General features: G+C 44.9%; 1 protein-coding gene across 4 annotated transcripts in view; it reads left to right on the top strand.

The window, feature by feature from the left end:
- Positions 1–2819, top strand: part of LOC139421616 (epidermal growth factor receptor kinase substrate 8-like protein 1) — a 34514-nt gene extending 31695 nt beyond the window's left edge. For all 4 annotated transcript variants that reach the window (XM_071172679.1, XM_071172680.1, XM_071172676.1 and 1 more), the window contains exon 15: positions 2312–2819. In XM_071172679.1, the coding sequence (XP_071028780.1) occupies positions 2312–2398 (87 nt within the window). In that variant the 3' untranslated portion in view covers positions 2399–2819. The remainder of the gene's footprint in view (positions 1–2311) is intronic.
- Positions 2820–14378: the final 11559 nt, after the last annotated feature.

Below are 14378 nucleotides of genomic sequence, written 5' to 3'. Positions count from 1 at the left end.
TCTCTCCTCTTCCCTCCCTCCTTCTCCTCTCTCATATTCCCTCACTCCTCTCTCCTTTTCCTCTCTCTCTTCTTCCCTCCCTGCTTCTCCTCTCTCATATTCCCTCACTCCTCTCTCCTTTTCCTCTCTCTCCTCTTCCCTCCCTGCTTCTCCTCTCTCATATTCCCTCACTCTTCTCTCCTTTTCCTCTCTCTCTTCTTCCCTCCCTCCTTCTCCTCTCACTCCTCTTCCCTCCCTCCTTCTCCCCTCTTCTCTCCCTCCTTCTCTCTCTCCTCTTCCCTCCCTCCTTCTCCTCTCTCATATTCCCTCACTCCTCTCTCCTTTTCCTCTCTCTCTTCTTCCCTCCCTCCTTCTTCTCTCTCTCCTCTTCCCTCCCTCCTTCTCCTCTCTCATATTCCCTCACTCCTCTCTCCTTTTCCTCTCTCTCTTCTTCCCTCCCTCCTTCTTCTCTCTCTCCTCTTCCCTCCCTCCTTCTCCTCTCTTATATTCCCTCACTCCTCTCTCCTTTTCCTCTCTCTCTTCTTCCCTCACTCATTTTCCTCTCTCTCTTCTTCCCTCCCTGCTTCTCCTCTCTCATATTCCCTCACTCCTCTCTCCTTTTCCTCTCTCTCCTCTTCCCTCCCTGCTTCTCCTCTCTCATATTCCCTCACTCCTCTCTCCTTTTCCTCTCTCTCCTCTTCCCTCCCTGCTTCTCCTCTCTCATATTCCCTCACTCCTCTCTCCTTTTCCTCTCTCTCTTCTTCCCTCCCTGCTTCTCCTCTCTCATATTCCCTCACTCCTCTCTCCTTTTCCTCTCTCTCCTCTTCCCTCCCTGCTTCTCCTCTCTCATATTCCCCTCACTCCTCTCTCCTTTTCCTCTCTCTCTTCTTCCCTCCCTGCTTCTCCTCTCTCATATTCCCTCACTCCTCTCTCCTTTTCCTCTCTCTCCTCTTCCCTCCCTGCTTCTCCTCTCTCATATTCCCTCACTCCTCTCTCCTTTTCCTCTCTCTCCTCTTCCCTCCCTGCTTCTCCTCTCTCATATTCCCTCACTCCTCTTCCTCTCTCTCTCCTCTTCCCTCCCTGCTTCTCCTCTCTCATATTCCCTCACTCCTCTCTCCTTATCCTCTCTCTCCTCTTCCCTCCCTGCTTCTCCTCTCTCATATTCCCTCACTCCTCTCTCCTTTTCCTCTCTCTCCTCTTCCCTCCCTGCTTCTCCTCTCTCATATTCCCTCACTCCTCTCTCCTTCTCCTCTCTCTCTTCTTCCCTCCCTCCTTCTCCTCTCTCTCTTCTTCCCTCCCTCCTTCTCCTCTCTCTCCTCTTCCCTCCCTTCTTCTCCTCTCACTCCTCTTCCCTCCTTCTCCTCTCTCTCTCCTCTTCCATCCCCCCTTCTCTCTCCTCTTTCCTATTCAGTGTGACTGGGAGTCTCTGGGAGTTTCTGGGTGCAGATGAATTAATACTTCTAATGAAGTGTTAGATGTGTAACACATGAATCTCATACAATATATTGTTGGATGGACAAGGTTGTTTAAAATGTCAAGTTATGTTAAACGGACTATACTTTCTGTTTTATTTAATGAAGGGAGTGAAGTGAGTCATTTTCCATTTTGGAATCTAACCAATATATTATAGAACCTTAATCCAACACCTAGAGACTTCCTCAAGAGGTTCAGACCTCTTGGTGTAATGGTTAGGGTGTTAGCTTGACAGTCACTGGACCAGGGTTAGAGTCCCGGTTTGGGCTACCCCTGAATTTGCTACACTGTGGCCAGGACTACATGTCAGAAGGGGGATGACTCAAGGAAGGCACCTCCATCGGAGAGGTGCGTACACATGAGGGACTTGGTAAAGCGTGGGGATACACTCTCCAGAAGGAAGGGGGTAATGACCGTTACGCCAAGAGGTCTGAACCTCTTGACGAGGTTGCTAGGTGTTGGCTGGACTTGGGTTGGAGTCCCAGTCTGGGCTTCCCCCTGAGTTCACTACAATATCACAGCACATACTGTCTCACTGGAAGTGAGAGTAGTTCACTCACATTTTATAATCTGACCAACCAGTAGTGACTTGACCTTTCATTACTGTGCTTTGCTACAGACTAGTTTCTTAACGTTAGCAAAGTAACTACTAGCTCCTTAACGTCAGCAAAGTAACTCTACTAGCTCCTTAACGTTAGCAAAGTAACTACTAGCTCCCTAATGTTAGCAAAGTAACTACTAGCTCCTTAATGTTAGCAAAGTAACTACTAGCTCCCTAATGTTAGCAAAGTAACTACTAGCGCCTTAACAGACTGTATTTCTTCCTTTCTTTCTCGGTCTCTCTCTCCATTTCTATTAGGATGTCCGCAAATCCACAGAGCTGGAGACAATGATGGAGAAACAGAAACAGAAAGCGGACTTCCAGCTGGAGAGCAGGAGGCTGTGACCAAGAACAAGCTATACACATGTATATCACTGAAACACAGATATCACTGGTTGATGGATGCCAACACAATAACATCACTGTCACTCATTAAGAGGACACACACACACTCACTAACATTGTCTATATGGATACTCTGATACAGAGATTTCACTTTTAAAGGGTAGTTCACCCAAACTATAAAATGACTTGGTTTTCTTAAGGCGTCCGCATGCTTCCCAGCCAAAACAGTTCGGAAGAGTTTGTGCTTATATTATGATGACATTTTGTGACGTTGTTTGTTTTGGACATTGGTGAAGGTTGTTTAGGCTGTTCAGGCACAACATTTTTCTGGATGCAAGCAGAAGTTTTGAGTCGAAGTCTACGCCCCTTCGTCTGTGATTGGTCAACAGTAGGGATTTTTCAATAAAGTCTTTGTTGTCATTCAACGAGAGATGACTCATTTTCATGCAAGAGTTTTCATTGAGAAATACTGCACCAAACATCTTTAGATGGACAATTGTATGACTAAGATCTCCTCTGAAAAAATGTCAAAATGAATGACAGATTTCTTGAGTTACAGTATCTTAGAACAAATCTGACTATTTTGAGGAGGTGTATACTGGTTACGGCATCTCAAAATGGACAAACAGTACTGTTGCCGATTTTTTTGTTCAGTTCGGCTAGCCGAGTTCAGCTAGGCGCCAGCCAAACTGAAGCCTGCTGACGCCTTTACCCTGCAAGCAGTCTATCACATTTTAGGAGAAGACCCAGAAGCATACAGTGTCGAAGTAACACAAGTTTATTACTAGAACAGGGGGCAGGCAAAATGACAGATCAAGGGCAGGCAGGGGCCAGTAATCCAGATCAGAGTCCCTAAGGTACAAAACAGCAGGCAGTCTCGGGGTCAGGTAAGGCAGAGGTCAATAATCCAATGTGGTGTGACAAGGTACAGAAAGGCAGGGTCAGGGTCAGGGCAGGCAGAAAGGTAAAAAAAAAAAAAACGGGAAAACTAGAAAACCGAAACTAGAACAAGACAGGAGCAAGGGGGAAACGCTGTAAGTTTGATGAACAAAGCGAGCTGGCAACAGACAAACAGAGAACACAGGTATAAATACACTGGGGATAATGGGGAAGATGGGCGACACCTGGAGAGGGGTGGAGACAAGCACAAAGACAGGTGAAACAGATCAGGGTATGACACTTCTCGGTTATATGTTAATGTTGCACATTTCCCCTGCTGCTGTTTGACCTGGTTTGTGTTAGACAGGATGACTTCAAGGTTATATGTTAATGTTACACATTTCCCCAAATTAGGGGAGGGAATAAGTAGGAAATCTGGGAATCCTCCAAGTAGAAGGAAAAGCACTTCATGATGACAGATGTGAGTACTATGGGGCGAGAGTCATTTTGTTAAGTTACCTTTGCTTTCTTGGGTACAAGAACAATGGTGGACATCTTGAAGCAAGTGGGGCCATGATTGGGAGTCCCATAGAGCAGTGCACAATTGGCCCAGCGTCGTCCGGGTTTGGCTGGTGTAGGCCATCATTGTAAATAAGAATTTGTTCTTAACTGACTTGCCCAGTTAAATAATGGTTAAATTATATAAAATACCTTATTCATGTCGGCCACGGAGAAGGAGAGCCCACAGTCCTTGGTAGCGGGCCGCATCGACAGCACTGTATTATCCTCAAAGCAGGCGAAGGTGTTTCGCTTGTACGGAAGCAAAACGTCTGTGTCCGCAATGTGGCTAGTTTTTACTTTGTAATCCTGACACATACGTATCGTGTCTGAACCGTTGAATTGCGACTCCACTTTGTTTCTATACTGTCGTTTTGCCTGTTTGATTGCCTTACGGAGGGAATAACTACAGTTTTTGTATTCGGCCATATTCCTAGTCAACTTGCCATGTTTAAATGCGATGATTTTCACTTTCAGTTTTGTGTGAATGCTGCCCTCTATCCACGGTTTCTGGTTTGGGTAGGTTTTACTAGTCACAGTGGGTAAAACATCTCCTATACACTTCCTGACAAACTCAGTCACCGTGTCCGTGTATTTGCCAATGTTATTCTTCGAGGCTACCCGGAACATGTGAGGTATTCTAGGTCGGGTGAACAAAATGACTTGAGTTTCTGTATGTTATCACAATCACACAATGAGTAGTTAATCATGAAACAAACACCCCCACCTTTCTTCTTCCTGGAGAGTTCTTTACTCCTGTCTGAGCACCCAGCTGGCTGTGTAGACAAAGACAGTATATCCCGAGAGAGCCATGTTTCTGTGAAACATAGGATGTTACGATCCCTGATGTTTCTCTGGAAGGAGATTCTTGCCCTGAGCTTGTCTACTTTGTTATCCAGAGACTGATCTTTAGATAGTAATATACTCGGAAGCGGTGGATGGTGTGCACGCCTACTGAGTCGGACTAAAAGTCCACTCCGAATACCTCTTCTCCATCGGCTGTGTTTTGGATCAGCCTTTGGAATCAGTTTAATTGCCCTGGGGGGTACAGTACAAAAACACGATCCAATTCGGGAAAGTCGTATTCCCGGTTGGAATGCTGGTAAGTTACCGCCGCTCTGATATCCAAAAGTTATTTCTGACTGTATGTAATAACACAAAACATTTTCTGGGCTAGTAATGTAAGAAATACACACAAAAAAAACAAAACACTGCAAAGTTGCTAAGGAGCTGGAAGCAGAACTGCCCTTTCAGTCGGTGCCATCTTGTTACAAGATGCTCTTATCCAGAGTGACTTACTGTAGTGAGTGTTATATTTCATTTAAAAAAAAATCATACTGGTCCCCTTTGGGAATCGAACCCACAACCATGGCCCTGCTAGCATATCACCTCTCTCTATTGAATACAGACAGGTTGACGTCAACAACCCTCGAATATTCAAAAAAGGATTACAATAATGAGATGCATCCACCAATCCAAAGAAAGGATAGGCGGGAGCTAGAACGCCTGCCGTGCTGCTTTGTGGACAACGACTCGCCATGTTAGGGCAGAGAGACTTGTATCTTGTCAGTTTATCCATAATCGTTGCATTGATACGTTGTGTCGAATCAGTAGTGCTTTTAAAACTGCATCAGAGCATCAGAGTTCCGATATCAGTCGTCCCATCACTAGTGCCCACTGAATGTTGACTAGCAACAAGAAAGTGGGACCTAAAAGACACCCACCATGATTGCCCACTAAAGTTGAACCAGAAAAGGAAAACTAATGTGTCACTGTTAGTTTTATGTAGTTATAGGCAGTGCGGCCACACAAGGCCACATCCCTGTCAGCCCTTCCACCCACTCAAACTTATGTGTATTCATTAAAAGTAGGCTATTCATTTCAATCTGTTATTTTCTAAACGTATCTGAGAATGTAGACAGAAGGGCTAAAACAGACATGATTGATCTGAGGGGGAAATCCTTGATCCATTCAGAAAGGTTTTTTGCAACAAGATATTTTATATTATGTAAAGTAGGCTAGGTTATAATGTATATTAGCGGTTTGTTAGTGATATGCAGATCGAGATCTATACCTCGGCTATAGCCTACAGCATACCACCCTGCATACCACTGCTGGCTTGCTTCTGAAACTAAGCAGGGTTGGTCCTGGTCAGTTCCTGGATGGGAGACCAGATGCTGCTGGAAGTGGTGTTGGAGGGCCAGTAGGAGGCACTCTTCCCTCTGGTCTAAAAATAATATTCCAATACCAGTGAATGCAGTGATTGGGGACGCTGCCCTGTGTAGGGTGCCGTCTTTCAGATGGGACATTAAACGGATGTCCTGACTCTCTGAGGTCATTAAAGATCCCATGGCACTTATCATAAGAGTAGGGGTGTTAACCCCGGTGTCCTGGCTAAATTCCAAATCTGGCCCTCAAACCATCACAGTCAACTAATAATCCCCAGTTTACAATTGGCTCATTTATCCTCCTGTACAATTGGCTCACTCTCCCCTGTAACTATTCCCCAGGCCGTTGCTGCAAATGAGAACGTTTTCTCAGTCAACTTACCTGGTAAAATAACGGATACATAAATAAAAAAATACATATCATAGATGACCAACCTAAACCTGATGTCACACCCAGCGCTCCTGATCCAATGCCTATGGAGTTGGGAGGCTGCAACGAGGGGGACCGGGGGGGGATAATTCCCTGCACCAACTGTGGCCGCAGAGGGCACACTGCTGGTTGGTGCTGGGGGGATTCCCCAGGAGGTAGAGGTAGCAGGCTGAGTGCTGGTGGGTCATCCCAGGTGAGTAGGCACACCACTCACCCAGAGCTCCCTGTTGCACACATGTGGTTGTCGATCAATTTTCCAGAGGTTTCCCCGTGTTCCCAGCATAAGTCACTAGTAGATTCAGGCGCAGCTGTGAACTTTATCGATCGTTCTTTTGCTATGAGATTAGGGATCCCTCGTGTCTGATGTTCCCTTCCCTATACATGCCTTAGACTGTCGTCCTTTGGGGTCGGGGCTAATTAGGGAGGTCACAGCTCCGCTCACTATGATAACGCAGGAGATCATAGGGAGAGAATTAGTCTCTTCCTCATCGACTCTCCTGCGTTCCCTGTTGTGTTGGGAATTCCCTGGTTGGCTTCGCATGATCCCACTATTTCGTGGCAACAGAGGGCTCTCAAGGGATGGTCCCGTCAGTGCTCAGGGAGGTGTGTAGGTCTTTCCTTAGGTGCCACTACGGTGGAAAGTCCAAACCAGGTCTCCACCATGCACATTCCCCCCGACTATGCCGATTTGGCATATGACTCAATTACCACCCCATCGACAGGGGGATTGTGCGATAGATCTCTTGGTAGAAGCTGCACTTCCCAGTAGTCACGTGTATCCTCTGTCACAGGAGGAGACGGCGGCTATGGAGACATATGTCACCAAATCTCTGGGATAGGGATACATTCGGCCTTCCATCTCACCTGTCTCCTCGAGTTTCTTCTTTGTGAAGAAGGATGGAGGTTTGCGCCCGTGTATTGATTATCAAAGTTTAAATAAGATCACGGTAAAATACAGTTACCCGCTACCGCTCATAGCCAGTATGACCGAGTCATTACACGGCTCGCGCTTCTTCACAAAATTGGACCTCAGGAGCACTTACAACCTGGTGCGCATCATAGCCAGTATGACCGAGTCATTACACGGGCGCACTTCTTCACAAAATTGGACCTCAGGAGCACTTACAACCTGGTGCGTATCTGGGCGGGAGATGAGTGGAAGACAGCATTTAGCACCACTTCTGGGCATTATGAGTACCTAGTCATGCCGTACGGGTCTTCCAATCCTTTGTAGATGAGATTTTCAGGGACCTGCAGGGGCAGGGTGTAGTGGTGTATATAGATGACATTCTAATATACTCCGCTACACGCGCCGAGCATGTGTCCCTGGTACGTAGGGTGCTTGGTAGACTGTTGGAACATGACCTGTACGGCAAGGCTGAGAAATGTCTGTTCTTCCAACAGTCCGTCTCCTTCCTAGGGTACCGCTTTTCCACGTCAGGGGTAGAGATGGAGAATGACCGCATTTCAGCCGTGCGTAATTGGCCGACTCCAACCACGGTAAAGGAGGTGCAGCGGTTCTTAGGGTTTGCCAACTACTACCGGAGGTTTATCCGGGGTTTTGGTCAGGTAGCGGCTCCCATTACCTCACTGCTGAAGGGGGGACGGGTGCGACTGCAGTGGTCAGCTGGGGCGGACAGGGCTTTTAGTCACCTGAGGGCTCTGTTTACCTCGGCTGCCGTGCTGGCTCATCCTGATCCCTCCTTAGTGTTCATAGTTGAGGTGGACGCATCCAAGGCAAGGATAGGGGCTGTGCTGTCTCAGCGCTCGGGTACTCCACTAAAGCTCCGCCCCTGTGCATTCTTTTCGAAGAAGCTCAGCCCGGCAGAGTGAAACTATGATGTGGGGGACAGGGAGTTGTTGGCGGTTTTCAAGGCTCTGAAAGCGTGGAGACATTGGCTTGAGGGGACCAGGCACCCTTTTCTCATTTGGACTGACCACCGCAATCTGGAGTACATTCGAGCAGCGAGGAGACTGAACCATCGCCAGGCAAGGTGGGCCATGTTTTTCACCCGCTTTTCCTTCACCCTCTCCTACAGACCAGGTTCCCAGAATGTTAAAACCTGTTGGGGCAAGGCGTTCCCATCAGGAAACTCCACTCCCCGTTCAGCTGAAAGGGAAAGGGAATTCAAAAATATTCTTTAGAAATATTTAACTTCCACACATTAACAAGTCCAATACCTCAAATGAAAGATAAACACCTTGTTCATATACCCATCATGTCAGATTTTTAAAATGTTTTACAGCGAAAACACAACATATATTTATGTTAGACCACCACCAAACCAAAGAAAAAACGTAGCCATTTTTTCCAGCCAAAGATAAAATCACAAAAGCAGGATTACTAACCTCTTGAAAATCTTCATCAGATGACAGTCATATGACATATTACACAGTACATTTATGTTTTGTTCGATAATATGCATTTTATATCCACAAATCTCGGTTTACATTGACGCCATGTTCAGAAATTCCTCTAAAATATCCGGAGGAATTATAGAAAGCTACGCCAGATAACAGAAATACTCATCATAAACTTTGACTAAAGATACATGTTCTACATATAATTAAAGATACACTGGTTCTTAATGCAACTGCTGTGTCAGATTTTTTTTAAACGTTACGGAAAAAGCCTAACATTGCAATAATCTGAGACGGCGCTCAGACGTAACAATATTTCTCCACCATGTTGGAGTCAACAGAAATACAAAATTAAAACATAAATATTCCCTTACCTTTGATGATCTTTCATCAGAATGTAGTGCAAGGAGTCCTAGTTCCACAATAAATCGTTGTTTTGTTCCATAATGTCCAATACTAGTGTCCAAGTAGCAGCATTTGCTATCACTTTCAGCTCACGTGCCCAAAAACTGACTTCTGGTCCAAGATAACTTCCAAAATATATATTCCAGGTCGAAAAAACTGGTCAAACTAAGTACAGAATCAATCTTCAGGATGTTATAATCATATATATCCAATAACGTTCCAACCGAATCATTCGTTTTCATCTGGGGCTGATTGGAACAGCCGTAGCACTCACTGAGAAATGCGCCACAGCAAAATGGCATTCTGTTGCGACACCGACTATTTCCCCTCCCATTAGGTCAAAGTTCACAGCAAATGCTCCATTACACTTTCTACTGAAAGTTTATTGTTGAAAGCTTGAAATGGACACAATCCCAAGGGACCTTGTTTCTAACACACACACACACACACACACACACACACACACACACACACACACACACACACACACACACACACACACACACACACACACACACACATTCCTTGTTTCTAACACACACACACACACACACACACACACATTCCTGCTTCATAGATAGCAACCACAATAAAACTGGGGGTGTGGGGCCATACTCTTTCAAAAGTTCAAACACAGAACCCCCCAGTTCAACCAGGTCCCTAGACATCAATCAGAATGACAACTTCAAATGATGCAATATAGATATAAAATAACACACTCTCTAACACGTGACCACAGGAACAGGATGTCCTGGCCGGAGGCCCATATTTGGACATGTATACGTCATCATGGACACAGGGTCATAAATCAAAATTTTGACCCGTGCCGTCTACTTTATTCTCTCTGTGGGTAAAAACAGAAAAGCATTTAACTGTATAATATAATTGTAGCTATGTGGTCTTCACTTGAGTGTGTTTCAGCAGAATGAGGTCAGGGAGATGCTTCCAAGTCAGTATTTTTCTGAAGTCATAAAATCCTTTACACAATCTGATGGGATGGATGTTCAACCCCATTAAAATGAGCATAAGGTTTATATAGTACCTTTACGTTAAGATCTCATAGATCTGTTCATGGCAAAGCAGGTCAATTACAGTTTTTTCCAACTGCTTACACACGTTTTCAAAACTGTCTCCTTTTCTTCAAAACTCTACACACAATTCCCAAAACTGCACACACAAAATGCAAAATGCCTCACATCTCCTTCAAAATGTAACACTGCATTCAAAATGCCATAAACACATGTCAGAATGAAGCATTTGCGTCAAATGGCAAACACTGCTTTCATAATAGTACATTTTTGGATATACCCTGTAAACACTGTTGTTCTAAATCTAGAGCTCTTTGGTCTTTCATAGGCTTATATCTACATTTCAATACAATGTTCTACAGTGAAAGTAATCTGCTGAGAGGGGTAACAAGTACACTGTAAACACCAATGCAATGTAGAAACAAAAAATATTTATTAGGCCAAACATTACTGCTGTATACAGTAGCATACAACAAAACCATTACAGTTTTTTTGGATTGCTTAAGCACGATTTTCAAAACAGGGCCCGTGTTTTCAAAACACTACACACAATTAGCACAACCACACACCCAAATAGCAAAACACCACAGATCCTTTGCAAAATTAAACACTCTTGTAAAAACTATACACTTCTTTTTAAAAACCACACTTTGTTACCATATGAAACACACACGTTTCACATTACTATACTCTGTTGACACGAGTTACACTCTGCTGTGATAAACCTAAAACACTTTTAGCACTTCTACTTCCCTATGATTAGAGTAGGCTACTATCAACAAAGTACAAATATAATGTAAATTCACCAAACACTACACAAGACCAATGTTGCAGACTGAAGAAACTAATTTATTTCTCAACACGCCCAAAATGTTGACATGGAGATTCATAATACTGTAACCAAACGTCACTTTACATATTGTAAGTTCAAAAAAATAAATAAAAAAATAACTAGACATTGTCTTTTCGCCTAGCTGGATCTGGCCAGAGAATTTCATCAACATCGCAGGCAATGTTGTCATTAGCAAGACACCTTGGAAAGAAACGTCTTGAATGACGAATCCATCCTTGCATTGCTGCTACCTCCATATGGTCACAGCCCTCCTCCATGGCTTGGATGAGGGTTACCTTAGCCTGGAACGGAGATCATATACCTTCCACCGCCATGCCGAGAAAAAAATATTCTATAGGGTTGAGGAATGGAGAGTATGGTGGAAGATATAGAACAGGTGAAATGTGGATGTTGCTGAAACCAGTTCTGAACCAGAGCAGAGCGGTGGAAAGACATATTGTCCCAGACAACAATGTATTGCATATGATCGATTTGATTTGCTGCTGTTATGTTGTGCAATTGGTCCAAGAATGTAAGTATGAGTGCTGTGTTGTAAGGGGCCATATGGGCATGGTGGTGGAGGACCCCATTCTGGGTAATGGCTGCACGTTGCCCTGGGACATTGACTATAGCCCTGTGGCCAATGATGTTTCTTCCCCTCATTCGTGTACTCGTCAGGTTGAACCCAGCCTCATCTACGTAAATGAACTCATGCTGGATCTCCTCTCCATCCATTCGTAAAACTCTGAAAAACAGTGTCAGGCAAAATTGTGTAGTTCAGTGTAGATCTAGTATACATATTACAGTACAGTAAAAGATTGTGAGATCTTTTAGCAAGATCACACTGCTAAAGTGAATACAAACCACTGCATAATCATGCTGCAGTCGTTTCACCCTTTCGGAATTGCGCTCGAAAGGCACTCGATAAATTTGCTTCATTTGAATATGTTTTTTTTTAGGATGCGTGGCAGTGTTGATGTTGAGACCTGATGGATATCGTGGAAAATGGCGTGGTTATTGACAATGTTAGCTTGGAGCTGCTTGAGTGTTATAGCATTGTTGGCCAAAACCATGTTTACTATCTCCTTCTCTTGCTGTTCTGTGAACATAGGAGGCCTTCCCCCTTGTCGTCCCTGACCCTCAATCCTATGTATAAAAAACAGTATACAATAGTACAGTAATTTCACAGGAAAAGGTAACAGAAGTGCTGATAGTGCAGAGAATACAGTACTGTAAGCAGTTACTGAAACCGTGCAGATGGTTTTGATATGATGATATTTTTACAATACCTATTTTCCAGTCGAAATGTTCTCATCACACTTGCCCCTGTATATCGGCTTAGATTTGGCTCCCTCAGCGTCAGGCCGTGGTTGGAAACGTGGTCAACCAGTGTTGAGCGGATCTCATTTGTCAGATTCGGTCCTCTATGAGCACCTTCTTGTCTTCCTCTTCCTCTTCCTCCTCGTCCTCCTCCTCCTCGTTCTCCTCGTCGTCGTCGTCCTCCTCCTCGTCTTACTCTTTCTCTGACTCTTTCCATTGTGCTTGAAGACCGATGAACTCACCTGCTGCTTTTTATAGTGCTAGTGTATACACCTGATTGGTGTGTCTACAATTAAGCAAACAAGTGTTTGCACACCTGATGACTGTGTTGAACCAATTGGTTGGACGGTGTGGTAATTTGACAGTCAGTGCTTTGGTATTGCAAGGACGTGACTTCATGATAGATTTTTGTGTGTAATGTATGTTAAGTGTGTTTAGTGTTTTGCAAATCACTGTGTGTATAGTTTTGCAACAAGTGTGAGGTTGACAATGTGCTTATAGTTGTGCAAATATGGGCTGATGTTTTGCTTCTTGAGTGTAAGGTTTTGATAATAGTGTACTACTTTTAATTTTAGTGTGTAAGCAATCAAAAAAAACTGTAACATATGTAAACCAAAAGTATATTCTTTAGAATACAGTAAAGAACACAATTGTGTGTGTGGGGTCCCGGGGGGCAGTCCAGGAATTGGTGGGGGGGGGGCAGTCACCAGTGCTAAGCTACGCTTCCTCTCTTCTCCAGCCTGGGTCTGGCCACAATACTTCGTCCACATCACAAGATACGTTTTCTCTTGCCAAACATGGAGGGAAGTATCTCCTAGCATGGCGTATCCAACCTTGGACAGAGGCAACCTCTATGTCCCCACATGGAGGGAAGTATCTCCTAGCATGGCGTATCCAACCTTGGACAGAGACAACCTCTATGTCCCCACATGGAGGGAAGTATCTCCTAGCGTGGCGTATCCAACATTGGACAGAGGCAACCTCTATGTCCCCACATGGAGGGAAGTATCTCCTAGCATGGCGTATCCAACCTTGGACAGAGACAACCTCTATGTCCCCACATGGAGGGAAGTATCTCCTAGCATGGCGTATCCAACCTTGGACAGAGGTAACCTCTATGTCCCCACATGGAGGGAAGTATCTCCTAGCGTGGCGTATCCAACCTTGGACAGAGACAACCTCTATGTCCCCACATGGAGGGAAGTATCTCCTAGCATGGCGTATCCAACCTTGGACAGAGGCAACCTCTATGTCCCCACATGGAGGGAAGTATCTCCTAGCATGGCGTATACAACCTTGGACAGAGGCAACCTCTATGTCCCCACATGGAGGGAAGTATCTCCTAGCATGGCGTATCCAACCTTGGACAGAGGCAACCTCTATGTCCCCACATGCGTCCTCCATAGCCTGGAGAAGCGGCATGCGGGCATAGGGTTGGCGATCATACACTTTCCAGCGCCAGGCTGAGAAGAATTCCTCTATGGGATTTAGAAAAGGTGAATATGGGGGTAGGTACAAAACTACAAATTGTGGATGGGTGGCAAACCAGTTTTGGACCAGAACAGCCCGGTGAAAACTAACATTGTCTCATAAAACCACAAATCTAGCAGGCTCCTGATCTGGATCAGGGACAAGCATTGTGTAAATTGCATCCAGAAAGTGAGCATATGGCCGGTGTTGTACGGACCCAGTGTGGCATTGTGATGGAGGATCCCGTTTTGAGTGATGGCAGCACACAGTTATATTACCCCCACGCTGTCCTGGGACATTGGTAATTGCCCTCTGTCTGTTACATTTCTTCCGCGGCGCCTGGTTTTGGTGAGGTTGAAGCCAACCTCATCCACATAAATAAATTCATGGCGAATTACATGGGCATCCAGCTCCAATACTCTCTGTAACAGACAAAAGGATATACAGATGAGTAAATTTGATATGTCTGAAGTACTGGAAGTAGTGTTGCATACATACCTCTACAAAGTCATGCCGCATATTCTTGACT

This window comes from Oncorhynchus clarkii, chromosome 12, assembly GCF_045791955.1.
Source record: "Oncorhynchus clarkii lewisi isolate Uvic-CL-2024 chromosome 12, UVic_Ocla_1.0, whole genome shotgun sequence".
NCBI classification, from domain to species: Eukaryota; Metazoa; Chordata; class Actinopteri; order Salmoniformes; family Salmonidae; genus Oncorhynchus; species Oncorhynchus clarkii.
This window is presented reverse-complemented; position numbering and strand designations above follow the sequence as displayed.